Source organism: Elgaria multicarinata, chromosome 3, assembly GCF_023053635.1.
Source record: "Elgaria multicarinata webbii isolate HBS135686 ecotype San Diego chromosome 3, rElgMul1.1.pri, whole genome shotgun sequence".
Taxonomy (NCBI): Eukaryota; Metazoa; Chordata; class Lepidosauria; order Squamata; family Anguidae; genus Elgaria; species Elgaria multicarinata.
In genome coordinates, this window is record NC_086173.1 from 28,231,418 (window position 1) to 28,252,019 (window position 20,602).

General features: G+C 41.6%; 1 protein-coding gene across 2 annotated transcripts; it reads right to left on the minus strand.

Annotated features, from left to right (window-relative positions):
* Nucleotides 1-355: 355 nt before the first annotated feature.
* TAC3 (tachykinin precursor 3) lies at nt 356-18,963 on the minus strand. 2 transcript variants are annotated; one of them, XM_063119760.1, is made up of 6 exons: nt 18,827-18,963; nt 10,175-10,283; nt 9,309-9,338; nt 7,421-7,474; nt 6,060-6,134; nt 356-734 (listed from the first exon to the last, which is right to left on the minus strand). In XM_063119760.1, exons 1-5 carry the CDS (start codon nt 18,944-18,946, stop codon nt 6,061-6,063), a joined length of 387 nt encoding a protein of 128 aa, XP_062975830.1. In that variant the 5' UTR covers nt 18,947-18,963; the 3' UTR covers nt 356-734; nt 6,060. The 2 variants fall into 2 exon arrangements, with proteins under 2 accessions (XP_062975830.1, XP_062975831.1); XM_063119761.1 differs by lacking the exon at nt 6,060-6,134.
* Between the last annotated feature and the right edge of the window lie 1,639 nt (nt 18,964-20,602).

A 20,602-nucleotide genomic window follows, 5' to 3' on the forward strand; every position in this document is an offset into this window, starting at 1 on the left:
CTGGTTAGAAGATCAACGATTTCATATTTGACTTCTTTGAGAACTCTAGGATGGATACCAGCCTTTCTGCTTGATATCCTTTTAAACTGGAAATACTGGGAATCAAACCTGGAACTTTATGTATGCAGATCATGTGTTTTTACCATTTACCTACGCCCAGCAGTATCTCATAAATGGTGGGGAAAGTTTGGTATTGACCTTAGGTGTCAGTAAGTTGTGCTGTTTTAAGATGTGTTCATTTATTTATTTTGTTAAAACACAATCCCCTCCACAATCTATATGGAATATCAGACAAAGAACGAGAGACACACAGTGGCAGGTCATAAGTAAAAACCCTGTTATTAGAGAAGTTTTTGAGGTGTTCTTAATCTGTGCCACAAAAGGGGGGGCAGTGAGGACGACTTTGCTTGCAGCATGGGAAAATGATCTGCAAATCAGTTAAATGTGTACACAGGGGGGGGCAAAGCACCATGATGGGAGGTGGGGGGGATACTTTTCAAAATTTCAAAACAAGGAACACTAAAGAGTTACAGTGAGGAACAGGCTAGAACAAAGGGCAGAATTGTGGAAAAGAAACGGCAACAGGAGGCACAGGATGAGATGAGGTCTCCATAGTACATCAAAGGGTTCTGGTTTGGTTGAGAGTGTGCTGGGCTTTGGTGGATGAAATCAGCTTTGTGTCAGTTTCTTGAGGCCCTGCAGACATTGTGCTTGTCCTCACTCCTGTATGGTACCTGTACAAGAGAAGAGGGAAAGCCCTACAGTTAAGTGGAGCCCAATGCAGTACAGCTGTCTATCTTGGAATGAAGTCTTCCCTTTGTAGAAGGTCATAGGCTGGGTTCTAAATTTTATTTATTTATTTAATTTATATCCCACCTTTATTCCTCTAAGGAACCCAAAGTGGCGTAGATAATCCTCCTCTCCATTTTATCCTTGCAACAACCCTGTAAGGTAGATTGTGCTGAGAGTCTGTGACTGGCCCAAAGCCACCCATGGAGTTTCCATGGCCGAGCGGGGACTAGAACCCAGATCTCCTGACTCCCAGTCCAACACTCTAGCCATTACACCACACTGGCTGTTAATGGGCAGTGTCCATATGCTAGTAGAGCCCATGGCCAGCAGATCCTGCAGCAATCAGAAAGGAACTAAAATGCTAATTTCCAGAACAGGTCAGGTCAGCAGAGCTTGCCGTATACAGCTCCGCTGACCTGTCTCATTCAGGAAATGAACATTTCTGCTCATTTCTAGGATTGTTGCCAGAAGCACTAGTTTCTGTTGAGCTCATGGTGGGTCCTGCTAGCCCAACAGAAACACCAGAAGCACAGCAGCAGTATTGGATACTGCCCTAGGTTCACTCAAGAGGTTTGCACGTGCCCAGTAGTATTTTTGACTGCCACCCAGCTGATCTTCATCCCATCCTATACCACAAACTGCTTTTGAAATGTCCTTCCATTTCAAAAGTAGTTGCCATTGGTGGTGGTGGAGGGGAATTGGATCATGTTAAAGAATAACAAGTGCACAGTTCTCCTGGGCTCATGGAATAATTTCATGGTTCTTTGCACCCTGGCATTAAATTGAAAGGAATGTCCCAAACAGGAAAGTGCAACAAGCTTTTGATTTTGACTCAGAATGTCAATCATCCAGCATTTTGAATATTAAACCAAAATGATTGTCTCATTTTCTCTATGGCAGCGACACTTAGGTCTCATAGGCAGCAATCCTGCATGCAAATAGGCTGCTTAAACTTCACCGACTGCAATAAGATTTATGCTACCTCACAATGTGTAGAATTTCAGCCACGAATTGTAAGGTACAGTCTTTTTCATGCTGAAGCTCTCCCAAGAATTTCAACACCACTTGCTGGAGATTGCTCCAAATCAAGCAGTTTTGTATCTCTGTCCCAGTGGGGATGCAGATGCTACTTTTGGAGGTTCAGGTGCACACTTGACTATATCCTAGCACTACAGCCCACACTACAGCCATGTTCATCCCTTACTTATCCCTGAAGTGTGTGTAATTGGTGAAAAATCTTCACACGATTCCTTCACATGTTTCTGCATTAATGTACTGCCAACAACAACTGTTAAAAGTATTGGTTTGACTGTTGCACTATGTGTAATCCATGTTAGCTCCATGGCCGCTGCTGTCTGCAGTGTTGGCAGGCAGGAATGTGAAAAGGTGTGAAGTTTATCCACCTTCTTCAAAACCACTATCAGGACATGCTTGATGTTTCTTTCTGGCTCTGAATGGCAACAAAATCTGCATATTTTGTGGTTTGGGTTTTAGTAGTTTAATACTGTGATTTATTGTTTCAGTTAAAGCTGCAGGAGCCCTGCCTTCTTTTGTAAACTGCCCAGAGACCTTTGGCTATGGGGCGGTATATAATTTTAATAAATAAATTTTGTATCTGATCAAGAGGGCAGGGCTCCTACAGCTTTAACCGTTGTGGTGAAGAGGGAATTTCACCATGGATACAAATGATGCTGAAATTCCTTTTTCTGTACAACTGTCCTCCTTTCCGGATGGTCACCCTAGAGGAACCATAATACTCAGAATTTTATTGCTGACTTGCTCACAGCTGAATGAATGACTCCACTGAAAATGATTGCTTGAGATGATGTTTGAGGTGCTAGGCTGTGAAGGCCATTTCACACATGACAAAACCAAAAGGAGGTAAGTACCGAAAACTGGTAAAAAAGAAGAGAAAAGGGTTCTCAGGATGCATAGATTACCACAGGAGACAATTATTTTGCTAGAGGAAATTCTGCAGACATGATGATGATGATGATGATGATGATGATGATAATAATAATAATAATAATAATAATAATTTTATTTCTTATCCACCTCTCCCTTTGGATCGAGGCGGGGAACAACATTAGTGCAGGAATCAACACAAGTTCTTGATTTTACATTAATCTGGGTAGGCCTGCCAGAAAAGGCTAGTCTTCAAAGCTGCCTTAAAATCACAGACGGAGTTAATATTATGAATCTCCTCCGGCAGGCCATTCCATAATCCAGGGGTGACAGAAGAAAAGGTCCTCTGGGAAACTGATGTGAGCCTAGTCTTGGCTGACTGAAGTAAGTTCTCCCCAGAGGACCTGAGTGTGCAGGGCGGACTGTATGGGAGAAGGCGATCCTGCAGGTAACCTGGACCCAAAACATTTAGGGCTTTAAAGGTAATGACCAACACTTTGTACTTTGCCCGGAAACTAATCGGCAGCCAGTGGAGTGATTTTAATGTTGGGGTAATATGCTCACCCCTAGATGTACCGGTGACCAACCTGGCTGCCATATTTTGAACTAGTTGAAGTTTCCGAACTAGGTACAATGGTAGCCCTATGTAGAGCGCATTGCAGGAGTCAAGCCTTGAGGTTACCAGCGCGTGTACAATTATCTTCTAACAACCCCCTGAGGAAGGCCTAGAATAAAGACCTGGCTGAAACCTGTTGGGCTCCTTGAAAATAAATATTTTGCATCCTGAGAACCTGTTTGTCTTCTCTTTGACTATTTCATACATGCAACATCACTTGATGTCACAAACATCAGGTGATAAACATATATGTGTGATGTCACGCTTATTGTCTTCGATCCTATCGGTAATGTCATATACTCAACTTGATACCAACATACAACCCACACAGAACTTGTGTTCAGTTAAATATGTATAAATCTTGTACACACACACACACACACACACAGAGTAGCGAAAGCTACCAGTAGAAGGTGGTGGGTGTAGTGTTGATTCATCTGTATGTGCATTCCAAATAATAATAATAATAAATTTAAAAAAAGCCTTTGGTTTTCCTCTTTCCTAAAAATGCATAGCAATTACCTTCAGAGTGTTGTGATCTTAGGGAAAGCATTGTTCCACAGCTTTAAGTACCATTAGCTTGTCATCAGCAGGATTGAAACAACCACAAAATGAATTCGTAATAATACTGTAACTACTGTGAAATCACTAAGTTGCCCTTATTGTAAGGCTATATTGTGCCTAGAAGTCAGACTTGCCAAAACAGGAAGTCAGGTGAATGTTCACTGTACTAATGGGAAATAAGCATGTATTTTCCCCTCCCCCCTCACCATCACTTGTTAACTGGCCTGGAAGGACACCCCCCTCCCCAAAGCTTTCCAAATTGCTTGGTCAATTTCACCCACTTCATGAAATGATATGGCTGGGAAAGTAAACATAAACTCTTCTTTTTTGTCTTTTCTCCCCATCTCTTTTGCTTTTAAAATGAGTTGTGGCTAAGCACCCCAGGACTCCAGTGACGCAGCAGGGAAGCATATGCTCACTATGGACATGAAGGATTAAACAAATATTAAGGTTTGTATTTTCCTGCTCCCAATTGAAAAGGCTGATAGATAGATTGCTGATTAATAGCCCACAGCAAGTGGGACTTGTAACAAATGTTGTATGTAGTGGGTTCCGTGGTACTCAGGTTACGTCCTTGCTGGTATTTCATTCTTCCCCTTCCCCGGTTTTGCACACATGGCCCCTTTTTCTTCCTGCTATTTTGTTTTAAATGTACTGCTACAAACCTCAGGGTTCCCTCAAGCCTGTTAATACCCACCCCTTTGTGTGGGTATTATTGTTTTGGCTACGCAGGGATCATCACACCCCTGAATATTTCTAATAAAGGGAATGATGGTCAGTCAACGAGTTTGATGATTTCCTGAATGGTGGGTAATCTGTGTGTTTCACTTTCAGTGGATATCCACCAGAGCTTGGAGAAAGTGACACACACACACATCAGTTATGGGCAAATATAGAAATTTTCCATTTGGATGAGAGAGTAGAGTTTCCACTTGGACTTGGCTGGAAACTGGGGTACAGCCTAGATGCTGCTCAAGTTATTTATTTATTTATTTATTTATTTATTACATTTCTATACCGCCCAATAGCCGGAGGTCTCTGGACGGTTCACAAAACTTATTGAAGATCATGATCTGTATAATATCATTATCCCTTGATGTTTGTTAGAAATTAAAATTGATTGTTCGCTGTTCTCTGTTCTCTGTGGGATCTTCTCCTTGTAAGTGTGTGTGAACGTTTGCTTCCATTTATCTTCTGCTAGTATATTTTTAAACAAAGCAAATACTACAAAGACATCGTAAGTCCCTAGTGCTCTCTCATCCAAAGAAAACCAGCCCTGGGCAGCATTACACCTGTACTAGTTTGCCACTTGGGGAAGCAGAGAGCACATTGCAACTCATTGGAATAGGGTAGTGTCAAGATTTCTCGGAATACTCCCGTGACCATTGTCAGGATTTGCTCATGGGTTTCTTCTAGAAAGGCCACTGGACTAAGCAACTGCAGTGTAACTTTGTCACTTCATGTGCATACACATCACTCCAAAAAGCCATCCTGTGAAGATCAAATAATCCATCCAAACTGGACTCCTCACTGTCTCTAGGTCTGGGTATAATGTCCCCCAGAAAGTAGCTTTTCTCATTGTATAAGCATGTCTTTTTAAAGATCTGCTTCTTTTGCTTCTGTTCTAAAGCCTGACAGCCTGACTTTGCTAATTCTTATAGGTTGGTGCCAGATTTGCTGCACCTATGATGTGCATCACTGACCTGTATTGAAAACCAGTGTTGGAGATCAGTGTTGCCACAATCTTCACCAACAGAACATTGTGTGTATTTGATGAAGGAACCTTTCTCTGCTTCAGCTTGATCACAAAAGAAATAGGTTTGAGCGAGTATACCTAGATTTGGGTGTATATGTTTGCATAGTTGTCTTTGAATGTGTGCACGTCGAAATGGGCCTGTGCGTACAGAAGCCGGTATAACTGAAGGTGTCTATGGGTATTCAAGGCAGTAAGCCTGTGGGCACCAGTTGCTGGGGAACATGGGTGGGAGGGTGCTTTTGCACCATGTCCTGCTTGTTCATCCCTGGCCGATGCCACTGTGTGAACAGAGTTCTGGACTAGATGGACCCTTGGACTGATCTAGCATCAGGGCACTTCTTATGTTCTTATGAGAAGCATATTGATGACCTCCTCTCCACCTATTTTTAAAACAGAAATGTAAGTTCTACCCCCCTCCATCCTTACCTCATTCTGCATTTGGTGAGTACTTTAAGTCGCCAAAGTCAGTGAGCATTCCCTTATTAACTTGTATGGGGATATCTAAAATTAGAGCACAGAGACAGTTGGCTTCTAGAGAGGCATTCCTGTCCCATCCCTTTGGTGAGTAACACATCTTCCCTTCCATTTTTCTATGGCTCCACTGTGATTGTACTTTTATTGCTTCCTCCAACCTTGAGCTATACCATGTGTCAACATCTCGATGGTCCAGCTCAGATTAATCAGATTAATCCCTGGATATTGGCCCACAGTCATCTAGCCAACCGTATAATAGCTTAGTGATTTACCAGGGTATCCTGTCAAAGAGCTTTTCTACATGAGACATTTATTTTGCTCTCATTATTCCCTACTCATGGTTCTTTATGGGGTCTTTAGATGATTTTGTGCCCCTCCAGTTTCACTTCTGTTTTTAAAGAGCACTTTCAGCAAGCACTTTTTTCCCCCAGCAGGGAAAATGCGGTACTATTAATGAAAGTGAAAGAAAGTGTTTTCTCCAATTGTGTATTTGCACTGTTCCACTATACTACAGTGCCATCTAGACGTTGTGTAGTGGAAAAACAGGAAAGGAAATGCACTCAGATGTCAATTCTGCGGGGGGGGGGGAACCAAAAGCAGATTAACAGCCTCATGTACAAAAGCCCCAAGAATATGGTTGTATGTATTCCGTGGTTTTTAAAAATAAATAAATATTCTGCACCAAATAATCCAAACTCAGTATTCAAAAAGCTGAATGTGGCAACTTGCATACATTATACACCTTTCTTTATTTGCATAAATCTTTGTTGTTATATAGTATAATTAATTGTGCCTCTATGAAGCTGCACCCCCTGGCCACGAAAAAGCTCATTCCGCAACCCCTCTCACTTTTGAATTTCATTAAGCATTGTCCACTTACATAGATCTTGACACCTATAAGGGCTAGAAATGTGAGATTTATTTTATTTTGTAAATGGAAGCCGGGCATCTCAAGAAGGTGCATTCTGCACCTAATACCACATATTATATTTTTTGTGCATTTCCATATAACTGCAAGCAGAGTACATGTAGCAGTGCCTAAGAGAGAGGAAGCTGAACTAGAGAGCTCATACCATACCCTTCAGTTCTAAGAAATCTATTAAAACCTATCACAGGTCTGGTTCAGACAGCACGCTAAACCATTCTGCTTAACCACAAAATGGTTAATGGAATGCATTAAGGTCAATGCATTCCGTTAACCATTTTGTGGTTAAGCAGCATGGTTTAGTGTGTTGTCTGAACCAGGCCACAGGATTCTAGAAGTGGGTGGTGGAATCTCTTGGTTTACAGAGTCAACTCATCCGCACACGTACCAGGCTCTGTGGTCCTTTTGCCCATGAGTCCAACAAAGAAGTCATGCATGTCTCCTACAGAGAGACACAAAAATGTGTTAGATGAATTCAATGACAGCTCACTGGATTTCAGATGAAAAAAGAAACAGAAAGGAACAGCATTTTAATGAATGGCTTCTAAATCTGCTACAGCAATGATTAAAGGCCTTTGTGTAATACCTGATGACATACCTGCATTATATAAGCTCAGTAATCCTTATAACAATCCTGTAAATCAATGGATATTATTATCTCTATATTGCAAATGAGACTGAGGAAGAAGTGAAGGTAAGAGTTAGAGGTCTGCTTAGTGAGAAAATGGCAGAAGCAAAATTTGAACCAGGGCTTTGGATCTTAGCTCCACCACTAGCCTACATTAGCTTCCATAGTGAGGCATCCTACAAAGGATGTGGTTATTAGGGATTGGTATGGATAATCCACACATGCCCCATTAGGGTGACCACATGAAAAGGAGGACAGGGCTCTGGTATCTTTAAAAGTTGTATAGAAAAGGGAATTTCAGCAAGTGTCATTTGTATGCATGCAGCACCTGGTGAAATTCCCTCTTCATCACAACAGTTAAAGCTGCAAGAGCCCTGCCCTCTTTTGTATGTGGACACTCTAGTCTACCAGAAGTAAGCCCCACTGAGTTCATAGGACTTACACCCAAGTAAGAAAGTGGATGGTTGATTGATTGATTATATTTATATCCTGCCTTTTTTCCTCCAAGGAACCCAAGGCGGCGCACATAATCCTCCTCTTCTCCATGTTATCCCCACAACAACCTGTGAGGTAGGTTGGGCTGAGAGTCTGTGACTGGCCCAAAGTCACCCAGTGGGTTTCCATGGCAGAGTGGGGACTAGAACCCGGATCTCCCGACTCCTAGTCCAACACCTTAGCCACTACACCACACTGGCCTTAGCCTACAATCCTAAACACACTTACTATGGAGTAAGCCCATTTGGACTTAAGGGAGCTTACCTCTCAGCAAACACGCATAGGGCTGTGCTGTTAATGGCTTAGGCCTGCCTTCCCCAACCTGGCGCCCTCCAGATGTCTTGGTCTTCACCTCCCATCAGCCCCAGCTAGCATGACTAATGGTCAGGAACGTTTGGAATTGCCATCTAAAACATCTGGAAGGCACCAGGTTGAGGAAGTCTCGTGTATAGGATTGCGACTTTAATCTCCAGTCATGCTCTTACTCCATCAGCACCTTGAATCAAGAACAGAAAACTGTTTTTTTTCCCTTCTTCTCCTTCTCTTTCCCCTACTAGATCATTCTTTTCAGCCTGGCCTGGCCACATAGCTTCCTAATTGTTATGCCTGTCATTCTAGCAGCTGCTTCTGTCAATCTTACTGCAGTGCCATTGGATATTCTGGCCTCTGTGAAACTACTGGCCTGGACAGGCCACAGTTGCAAATGCCAAGTACTGTAGGAGAACACACAGACGCTCCTGAGTGAAAGACATGGGTGGCTGGAGGTGGAAGCATAGAACCACATTTTAGCTTTGAAGAAGAAAAAAACCAGAAGTTTAAATGAAGAGTTATAGTGAAACTCTCTCCAGTCCAAATATTGCCTCCACCATTTTGCTTCTTTTAAAAATCTATTTTTAATGTGTTTTTGTTATGTTTTTTATTTTATCTTGTACACCACTGCGAAATTTTGAATGGGGAGAGGTATATAAATATTGTAAACAAATAAATAAATGAGTTTACTAGATGGCTGTAGGCAAGCCACCAGCTGTTAGCCTCTTTCCCTCCTTCCAGTGACATGGTTGCTTCCAGCTGTATCTAGGGAAGTTGCTTGCAGAGCAAGCAATCTATATCACAGAGACGTGGGGTGGGGGAGAGAGAACGAGAACTGACTTACGTTTCTGGGAAGAGGCAAGTGCTTGAGGACCTGCAAAACAAGGAAGAGGAAATCTGAGATACAAGGTACAGATCCACCATTGCAAGCAGTTCCAGGTCGTGCTCAGTTTTTAAAGAGGACACAAAAGCACACTGGCACTTGAGTAATGAGTATAGATCATGGGTGGTGAAACACTTTTCACCTTAAGGACGCATTGCTTTTGTGGAAACCTGTCATGGGGGGACATGACTATGTCACTGTGGTGAGCAGGGCCAAAGCCCACAATTGGCGGAGCTACATTTTCACTTCAAGACCCCCTTTTACAGTATCCACACACCCTTCTTTCTCTGCCCCCTCAATTTCGCTTGTCCCCCCATTCTGAAATAAATGGTTTGCAATGAGACTTTCAGATATTGACCATATCTTAGATTGATGATGATGATGATGATGATGACGATGATGACCACCACCATCATCAATATCAATATCATTTTCATACCAGGAAATACAGCTTGCATTTTGCATTCATAGAAATATTCCTGTGGAAGTTCTCCCATGTGTCAATGTGTGCGAAAAGGGAATTCACTCACACCATCCTTGCCCTGTTCTTGGCTGCCATTGAACATCTCTACCTCATACAAACTGAGGCTGTTGGGTGAAGGTGAAACATTTATGCTCCTCCTTTCAGCCATGGGTGCAGCAGCTTGTTTTGCTGACTGCTGGAATGCTGTCTGCTGTTATAAGGTAAACTTCATAAAAAATGTCCCATTCTCTAACGTTTCAAGTAATCAAAGTGTCTTGAACAAGTAATCAAAGTGTCTTGGATGCCAAATTTTCCTGTTGTCCATTGTGCTTTAGGGGCGGGGCGGGGAGACAGATGGACTTACTTATTTCCTCTTTGCCCAACAGCCTGAGCAGTGCCTCACTGGAAATCCCTTGGCTATCATACAATCTCCGGAGCAAGGATGGAGGCAGCTTGTACGGATCTGAGCTCTTCTGTTGGGAAGAAAGGAGAAAAGAACTGGACATCAGGAAGAACAAACACTGACGTGGCAAAGTAGAGGAGCAGGACAGCTAAAATCATCCCCAAACATATCATTCTCAAGAACCAGAGGGGCAGGAGTGGTGGCAAGATCTTGGTGCACGAAGCTGTGTGTGCTGTGCTCCCAAAGCTAGCTGTCGTGTTTGTGATAGGCCCATTCCTTGAGCCAGGCCAGGATTTCTGAGTGACCTGAATTAAGCATGGATAATCCAGCCCAGGAAGGGACAGTCTGCAGGTGGCTGCCTACAAGAAAGCTCATCTCCTAAATTGTGTGTGGAACCGGATTCTTACTTCAAAAGGTGGACACAATGTATGCTGCCCTCTGGAGCAGTTGGGGATGTATGCGTGTGGAAGCCAGTGTGGTATAGTGGCTAAAGTGTTGGACTGGGAGTCGAGAGATCCAGGTTCTAGTCCCCACATGGCCAGGGAAACCCACTGGGTGACTTTGGGCCAGTCACAGACTCTCAGCCCAACCCACCTCACAGGGCTGTTGTTGTGAGGATAAAAATGGAGATAAGGAGGATTATGTACGCTGCCTTGGGTTCCTTGGAGGAAGAAAGGTGGGATATAAATGCAATAATTAATAATTAAATAAAGTATAATCAACATTCCAGTTGGCTTGTGTATGTGAAATGGAGTTGGGATGGAACACACATCACCTTGTCTTTTGCCTCAGGCAGCAAAATATCTTGGACTGGCCCTGGGAAGGACACACACTTCTATAAAAGCCAGATTGCTGCAGAATCCCTTTTGTGATAAATTGCTGCCGCTGCTTGTAGTGCTGAGCCCAGCAGGGAATTTATTGACCTGACTCATCTGACAGAGCCCCGGAGCTGAGCCGCTTGCACTGTGGGGAGAACCTGTCGCTCTCAGAGCGAGCAGCAACAAGGAGGCAAAGGTGGGAGGGGATTCGTCAATAAACCCAGCAGGACATTACATCCCCATGACAGGAGGAGGGCTACTTTTTTGGCCACTTACGCATTGTCAAAAAAGAGGAATTGCATCTCCAAAAGGGGGGGGGGAGGACATCAACTTGCATGATGTTTACATATACACATTTACATGTATAGATGCAAATTTAGAAAGAGTAACTACAATTCAAATAGAAATGCATTACATCTCTTCATAGTGGGGAAGTGACCAGGTGGGCTGTGTACCTATTCAGTCTGCTGTTCAGGTACCAAGTGGTGAGGGGCAACTTCAAGGCCCCTCCCTGCTCTCCCTTCTTAGGGTTCCTTAACTTTAAGCCAAATTTGGACCTGACAGCCCTTCAAACAGAGAACACCTTCAAACCCTATTGTGGCCACCCTGGATATACTGTGAAAATTCTCTCTCAGTTGCTGATGTCATACATGAACAAGAGGGGTGGGGCAACCCACCAGTATTACATCTCTTCTTCAAGTGTGACCCTCTCCCAAGCAGGGAGAGTTGTGAACACCCAAGGAGAGCATCATATGAATGCTAAGTTAGGGAAGTATGAGATTTTCATTTTTGCTTGCAAAACATGTGAGCATGCCCCGTTTGAATCTCCAAACGTAAGCATGGAAATATTCACAAATGATTGAACACATGCTCACATTCATCTTGTTCCCAATTCCAAGCTTGATTTGTGCAAATGTCCTTAATAGACTCAATCACCCCACTATGGAGAAAATTTCAGGTCTCTGAAAAACTGAGCAATTAATGTTAGTTCTATATAACAAGATTAGGTAGATATCCTACCTATTCAAGTTGAATGGCATTTACTCCATAGTGCCATAGCCCCATTGAATTCAATGGGCATTATCCTTAATCCCTCTCAACTAACACTGAATGTAATGTAACCTTCACGCTAAGTCAAAATCTAGTGCAATCTACCACATTAGAATTCATCGCTTCCAAATGTAGTCTTGGAAGTATAATATTATTCCCATATAGAACTTAATGTTGAAGAATAATGCTTTTGAGTGTGCAAGATTCATTGCTGTGGGGATTCACATTTGTTCTTTCAAGTCTGAAAATCAGATTAGAAGTTTTAGGTGAAACATTAACTGGACTTCATGTAAAATAGCTGTACATTTTTTCTGTTGTGACTTTGCCAGTTTTACAAACCCAAAAGCAAAGCAAAACCAACCCCATGGAGTTTCGAACCTACAGCCAACATGCCAAGCATATATGTTTATATTAGGATGAATACTTAACTTTTGAAAATAGAAAACATGTGTTACTGACAAAGGTGGAAACGGTGCATACAATCCAGAGTCATCATTTATTTATACGTTTTCCTTTGTTTGTATTCTTTCATGTTTGTGACATGTTATTATTATTATTATTATTATTATTATTATTATTATTTATTTATATAGCACCATCAATGTACATGGTGCTGTACAGAGTAAAACAGTAAATAGCAAGACCCTGCCGCATAGGCTTTGTCTTTGTTAATCAACAGTAACTTTGCTGTTTATTAAATATTTGCTAAACGTCCATTGACATTCATTATATGACTGCTGGCTAGGATAAATCGTGTTAAGGCTTTTGTATATGCTCAGCACATTGGGTTCCCTAGATTTTGTGCACTCAACTCCAGGAGTGTTGGTGGATCTTTTCCCTTTCTTTGCCAGTTTTGCAAAACCAGCACTCCAATCTATTTCCCACGTTCTTTTCAAACCTTCTCCCAAATGTTCAGCATTGCACAGAATAAATGCTTACTAGCACTACTGCCCTTGGCATATGGTGTTCAGAGGACGGAGACTGAATGCTTTGTAAAGAGGATTTCCCCAGCTGCCTCTTGCACCATGCCTTCTGTCCTCCTAGAACAACCTTCCCCAAACATGTGCCCTCCAGATGCTTTGGACTACAACTCCAATCAGCCCTAACCAACATGACCAATGGTTAAGGATGATGGGAATTGTAGTCCCAAATTTAGGGGGAAGGCTCTTCTAGACATTCAAAATCATTTGGGAAAAAATATATCTTGGAATAGACTGAGCTAATCAAGCAAGCGCAATGATATCACTTCAACTGCAGACTTAGAAGTTTTGATGCAGAGAAAACACAGCCCTGGACACAAGGCTTTCGGGATTGTTCAGCAATGCCTCTTCCATCTCCATTATGATGAATAGCTGCCGGTAAACAGGCAATGGTAAGGCACGTGGTGGTAGAATGCTTCCACGCTCTGATAGGACCCATCCCCCTCGATACAAGTTCCACTGTAATTCCCGATAATCGGAGCAGATTTTCAATGGGAAAACTTTGCCAATTACATTTCCTTATGCAATGTTTAAATCCGCCTTGAAGAAGAAGAGAAAGGGGGCATTCCAATTTAATCTGGTTAGAACTGTTGGTGCTGAAAGTGAAATAATTGAGAGAGAGAGAGAGAGAGAGAGAGAGAAGCAAGAAGTGTCCAAAGATCAGGAACATCCAAAAATGGGGAATTGCTTTGTAAGAGCCTTAAATTTGCAGTAATTTGAAGCATTTTTTTAAAAAAAAATTAAAAAAATTGGATGGTAGGGAAGTGACAAGGAGAGGATTGTGGGGGAAGATAGAATGTGATTTCTCAGGGAGCTTTTTATCCTCAACGGATGTAATTCAGAAGGGATTTGATAAAAGCCGCCACTTAAGACTCCAGCTGGGTCTTGTCCACAAAAGCAATTTGGACTGCATAAAGCTCTTTTTAACAAAGAAAGGAGGGGAGAGGAGGGGGAAACTACCCCATCCTCTATTGAACTTCCCCTTTTCATACCTATGAAAGAATATCCCTTTTGCATCAGATTAAAACCCACCTACACATTGACTCCCTCTTCGTCAGACTTGTAATATAGACAGTGGATAATAGTTTTAGCTAGCAAGAAACCAAGGTGTTCCATAACTTGTGCTGAGTCCAATAAATGCAAAGAATCATGGCCTGGACTACATGTACAGCACAATGAGGGGATAGAATGCAGATGTGTTAAGAGTGGAATGTACCACCAGATTACACAGGTGGGAGATGTCATTTTACAGGTTCCCCATGTAAAAGATGGCCAGCAAATTAAAAACAAACAAACAAAAAAGTATGTTAGTACATCAAGAAGAGAGGTCCAAGCCCTGCTCACTCTTTACTGTGCTATCTTTATACTGCTATGACTTCTTACACAGGGGAGCATTCAAAACAGGTATCTCCCCTCTGCAGAATTAAATAAAAGAGGCCATTCTATCACCCCTACCACTTCATTCTGCTAGAGACCAAGTTCGTGTTTAGCTGAATGAAGTAGAAATCCATATATCTACCACCTTCTCAATTCACTTCAGGTACCAGGCTGTGACCTCTGGAGGCTCACACTGGAATAAGTCTGTTCATCTTTACATTCTACAATTTTTTAAAAAAATTATTTTGCTGCTGCAGGACAATCTTGAAGCCCTGGGGGCATTCTTTCCTTCAAGTTTTTACTTAAATATTTGCTGGCCAACGTAATAGGAGGGAGGGCATCTGGTTCCCCTAGGGTAGCATGCAGTGCCGAATGTTGCCCTTTTCTGTGTTTTGAACACAGCAACAGAAATGGTTCTCACTAGACTGTGGCTTGGAAAAGAAAAGCTGTGACTAGCAAGCCCATATAGACTTTGGGTGGAGAACCTGAAGGCCTCCAGATGATGTTGGACAACAACTTCCATCATTCCTAACCATTGGCCATCCTGGCTGGGGTTGCTAGTTGTTGGAGTTCAACAGCATGTGTACTAATGCTTAATCCACAGTGGATCCATGGTGCCTGGAACCTTATTAAATATCAATCTTTTTACTGTCTCCCTTATTTCATCTTCTGTTACCGAAGTATTTTTTTAAAAAAAGAATTATCTTTGGTTGTCATATTCTAAATAAAAATTAAAAAAAAGGAATTTATTTCCCCTTCCAAAGGCTATTCTGATTTGTATAAACATTTATATAAACGCATAAATTAATTAATTCTTCCTTCAATTGAGTTAATTTTGATGTCTTTTCAAATATCATGGGTGGAATTAACCTCTTTTTGCCCCTTTGCAACATAATATGCCAACAATCTATCCAGTTCATTACTTAAAAAATTACTTCTGTTTAGTAAAACTTAGAACCTTACTAGTTTCAGTAGTATTAAATAAATTTAATTGTGCTCTATATGCTTCCAATTCTGATTGGTTTTGAAACTCAATAGTTTATTTATGCTGTCCTAAACCTTGAATTTTCTTCATTCATTCTACCCAAGTTTGATCATTTGATTTCTTTAATCTGGAAGAAGCTTTAATAATTATACCCCATATAAAGGCCTTACATGCATCCCATACAACTTAGTAGTTAATTTCTCCTCTGTCATTTCATATTAAAAAACTCTCAATTTCCCCCATTACCTCCCTTTTAATTGCTTTATTTAATAGTACAAGGGGATAAACAAATCATATATCCTGAGACTTTCACTCACAAATCAAAGGTATATGGTCTGATAGTGTCATAGTTCCTATTTCATTTTGTCTAATCTTAGATAAAAGGTGGGAGGGCTTTCAAAAATCAAATCAGCTCTGCGCTAGGTCTGATGTACTAAAAATGGGTGCAATAATGATGTTCATATTTTAAAAACACCAGAGATCTGGAAATTGCTGTTGGTAGAAGCAGCGGGAGGGAGGTCTTTTCCACTTCCCTTTTTTATTGTAATTCGTCTTTTAAAAAAATTCCTTCACATTGCTTTCAATGGGAAAAATATAATATGTTACTTCAATGATGGGCATAGCGGTTCATCAGATGAGCATTTTATTGCACACTCGCTACTGCCCACTTATGAATGTGTGTGTGTCCCTTTTCTCCTTCAAAAAATAGACTCCAAAAAATCTGGCATTTAAAAAAAAAAAACCAGAATGTGCCACTATCCATGTTCGTGTTGTTTAATTCCTCTTTCAAAAGAGGAAGTAATGAGGAACAAAAGCATGGGTGGAGAAGTGACGGTAAGGAAACACTATTTTCCCCCATGTGATGAAGCACATAGTTTTCCTCCTTTTTATTATGATTACTATCCTTACTAACCTAATAATAATAATAATAATAATAATAATAATAATTTCTATGCCATCCCATAGCCGAAGCTATTTTGTATCATAAAAATACAAAATACAACATAATAAAAGTAGTATACAAAAATTTAACATAGAAAAAATAAAACTATGTAAACAGCTAAAGACAATTTGAATGAACACTATTTTTCCTAATAGACCTGTTCAAAACAGCAGTCATAGATGCCTCATCATATACCATTAAATGCCCAGGAGCAGAGGGTGATCTTTATCTAGCATCGAAAAGATGACAGTGTCAGTGCCAGGCAAGCCTCCGTGGAGAACTCATTCCATAGTCAGGGGAACACCACTGAGAAGGCCCTCTCTCTTGTTACCACCTTCCAAGCCACCTTCGGAGGTGACACTCAGAGGGAAATCCCAGATGATCATAGCCTCTGGGTATGCTCAGGTTGGGAGTGGCGTTCTGTCAGGTATTGCAGTACCAAGCAGTATAAGGCTTTATTGGTTAAACCTGGCACCTTGAATTAGGCTCAGAAACATACAGGCAGCCAATGCAAGTGAGCAATGGGAGACATGTCAGGGAAATGGGGGGGTGATCCGAGAGAGCAACACACCCCAACTGCTTCAATACACGTCTACCACAGTTAGAACAGTGGTGGTAGAGATCCCTTCCACTGCAACAAGGATACCTCTGCTCACAGAGAAGCTAGTCAAAAGCGTCCTACAGCCCCTCAGTCACCCTCTCAAGGAGCAGAAGGTTGCTACCCAAATACCACAACCTATAGCAGTACAATGGCATATGCAAATTTAAAGCATTCTCAAGAAACCTACTCTTGATAGGCTATCTCTGTCTAACTACCGACCTGTCTCTTTGTTGCCGTTTGTTTCAAAGATCCTGGAGCGTGCGGTCTACTCTCGCTGTCTTGACTTTCTTTCTAGTAACTCTGCTTTGGATCCATTTCAATCAGGATTCCGTCCTCTGCATTCCACCGAAACAGCCCTTACTAAGATCACCAATGATCTCCTTACTGCCAAGTCTAAAGGCCATTATTCCGTTCTTATTCTCCTTGATCTAACTGCAGCCTTTGACACGGTTGATCATGATCTTCTCTTAGATTCCCTTCATGACATTGGATTTTGTGGCTCTGTCTATAACTGGTTTGCCTCCTATCTAGCGGGTCGCTCTTTCAGCGTGTTGGCTAATGGCAGCTCGTCTTCCTCCTTTCCCCTTTCAGTAGGGGTTCCGCAAGGCTCGGTGCTTGGCCCGTTGTTGTTTTCCTTATACATGTTGCCCTTGGGCAAGCTTATTCAATCTCATGGCCTCCAATATCATCTGTACGCCGATGATACACAACTATATCTGTCATCTCCGGAACTTTCTCCTGATGTTCACGATCGTATCTCGGCATGTCTTTCAGATATCTCAGCTTGGCTGCGTCATCGTCGTTTGAAACTTAACATGGCAAAGACTGAATTGCTTGTTTTTCCTCCTAAACCTTCTCCTCATCTCTCATTCTCTCTTACTGTCAATGATGTTACGCTTACTCCGGTCAAGGAAGCTCATAGCCTTGGCTTTATATTCGACTCCTCGCTCTCCTTTATTCCTCATATTGAGGCAGTAGCTAAATCTTGTCGATTTTTCCTGTATAATATTGCCAGGATTCGATCATTTTTGTCTGTCTCTTCTGCCAAGACGCTTGTTCATGCACTGGTTATTTCACGGTTGGACTACTGCAACCTTCTTCTCTCTGGCCTTCCTTCTTCTCACATCAGTCCGTTGGTTTCTGTTCACCACTCTGCCGCAAAGATCATCTTCTTGGCTCACCGCTCCGACCATGTTACTCCGCTTCTGAAATCTCTTCATTGGCTTCCAATTCACTTCAGAATCCAATATAAACTTCTCCTGTTAACCTTCAAAGCTTTTCACGGTCTAGCTCCTTCCTATCTCTCCTCTCTCATCTCACACTATTGCCCCGCTTGTGCTCTTCGCTCCTCTGATGCCATCTTTCTCGCCTGCCCAAGGGTCTCTACTTCCCTTGCTCGGCTTCGTCCATTTTCGTCTGCTGCCCCTTACGCCTGGAACGCTCTTCCAGAACATTTGAGAACTACAAGTTCAACCGCAGCTTTTAAAGCTCAACTAAAAACTTTTCTTTTTCCTAAAGCTTTTAACACTTGATGTTGTGCAGACTTCTACTGTTACTTTCTACTGTTAGTTTTACCCTACCCTGTGCCTCCTTACCCTACCCTGTACCTGTTTGCATTCTCTTCCCCTCCTTATTGTTTTACTATGATTTTATTAGATTGTAAGCCTATGCGGCAGGGTCTTGCTATTTACTGTTTTACTCTGTACAGCACCATGTACATTGATGGTGCTATATAAATAAATAAATAAATAAATAAATAAATAATAATAATAATAATAATAACCTCACCCAGCACAGCACCCATTCCATTCTTCAGCCATCCCCACCTTGTCCCTTCTACATCATTTCAGTCCTCTCACCTTTGTCTGGATTCCACTGGGCACCTGTTGCTCCTGAGACTCAACGCAGTAAGCATGGCATAACTTTGCCACTAGTAAGGACAGCAGCACTATCAGCAAAAGAGGACTCCTCATTGTCATTGTTGTTTTCCTGAGTAAGGGACAGCTTGGGAAGGGAAATGGTTCAGAAAGAAAGAAAGAAAGAAAGTCAGTGCAGATTGGAAAAGGAAAACTACAAGGTGTAAAGGGAGCACAAAAATAAAGCAGAGAAATAGTAGTCGCCTTATCTGGAACTTTAACGAGCACACTGCCGTTACAAGGAGGCCATCTCCTTGTATTCCCCTATAACTACAGCACAATGCCTGGCGTATTAATTTCAAAAGAAGCTGGTGTTTTGTTCAGAGGCGATCCTGAATCCTCTCTAAGGCTAGAGAAAGGGCATCTCCATGATTTACCTGGCAAGCATGTTTCCTGCATGGACATCATTGCAACACAGCAAAGAAATTAAGTGTGGACAACAACATACACATGTCTTTAAATACCCATGTATATACATCAGGGCCATTCTACCTATGGCAAGGTTCTCATTTTCCTTCATTACCTTTTTTATGCTTGTTAACCTGCCAAAACAGGATCTGGCTAGAGCCGCAATAGCAATGCAAAGTTACTTGCCTTGCTCCACGGAAACGGTTGTACGTCCACAGCCTTAGAAAAAGATAAAAGCAATGGATTTCTAGGTATCTCCTTTCTTAAAGGTGTTTGGCTTTAGTATCTGGTGCTGCTCTCTTGTCATTTAGTCAGGACATTGTTTACTGCTACATGTGAGCGCTGACAACCTCCGAAAAAAATTATGACTGGCCCCAAACACAGAGATACACTAGCGATTGCTGACAGTAGCCGAAGAGTATCATCAGACAGGGGGGAAATTCCATTTCCCTACCATTGCTTTGCCTCCTGCTACTGTCCCACAACAGGGATGAGCAGCTTCCTCTTCCTTCACATGGAGGAGAAAGAGGAAGAAAACAACGAACACAGTGGGTGTTTTTATCGTGCTGCTCTTCCTGCACACAGCAGGAAATGGTGGCAAGTTTCATTACAGCCAAAAAAACCGGATTTTCCAAGTCTTTTGGGGGGGGGGGCAACAGAAAAATCAGCAGAAGGAGCGGGAGATGCATGGGAGGTGGCCAGCATTGTGAAAAGGACCCGCAAAAATCCGTGAGTGACCAGTAAAAAGTATGCTATAAAACACTCGTCTGAAGATGCTCTAAATGAAATTGTCAACACTCAGTGGTGTATGTCTGAACAATGAGGATATACGCTGGTACATGTGAAAATGCACAACATACATCTGGGAATATCAACAGTCACATGTGAAAACTGTTCTTTGCCAAATCTTAGACCAGAACTTTAATAAATATGCATACACAAACATGCACATTTATACACATCCCTTTAAAAGAAACATGCCAAATTAAGTTATATCTATTTTACTTATATTTATTTACTTATTTATATTATTTAATTTACAATTTATTTGTATAATTGACTTATTTATTTACTTGCATTTATTTTACTTTACTTATATCTACTGGGTTATATTTTAGACTATAGTACTTCTCGAGAAATATTATAGATTTAGATTTCTCCCTCCCCACTTTTATATTTTACATGTAAGTGTTGTCACCATAAGTGGGAAAGGGGGATTTGACAAGAAGTTTTTTTTAAAAAAAAAGTTGTACACTTTACACTAAAAATACAACAACCCACAGTTACATTATCTGGCATATTGCATACAAT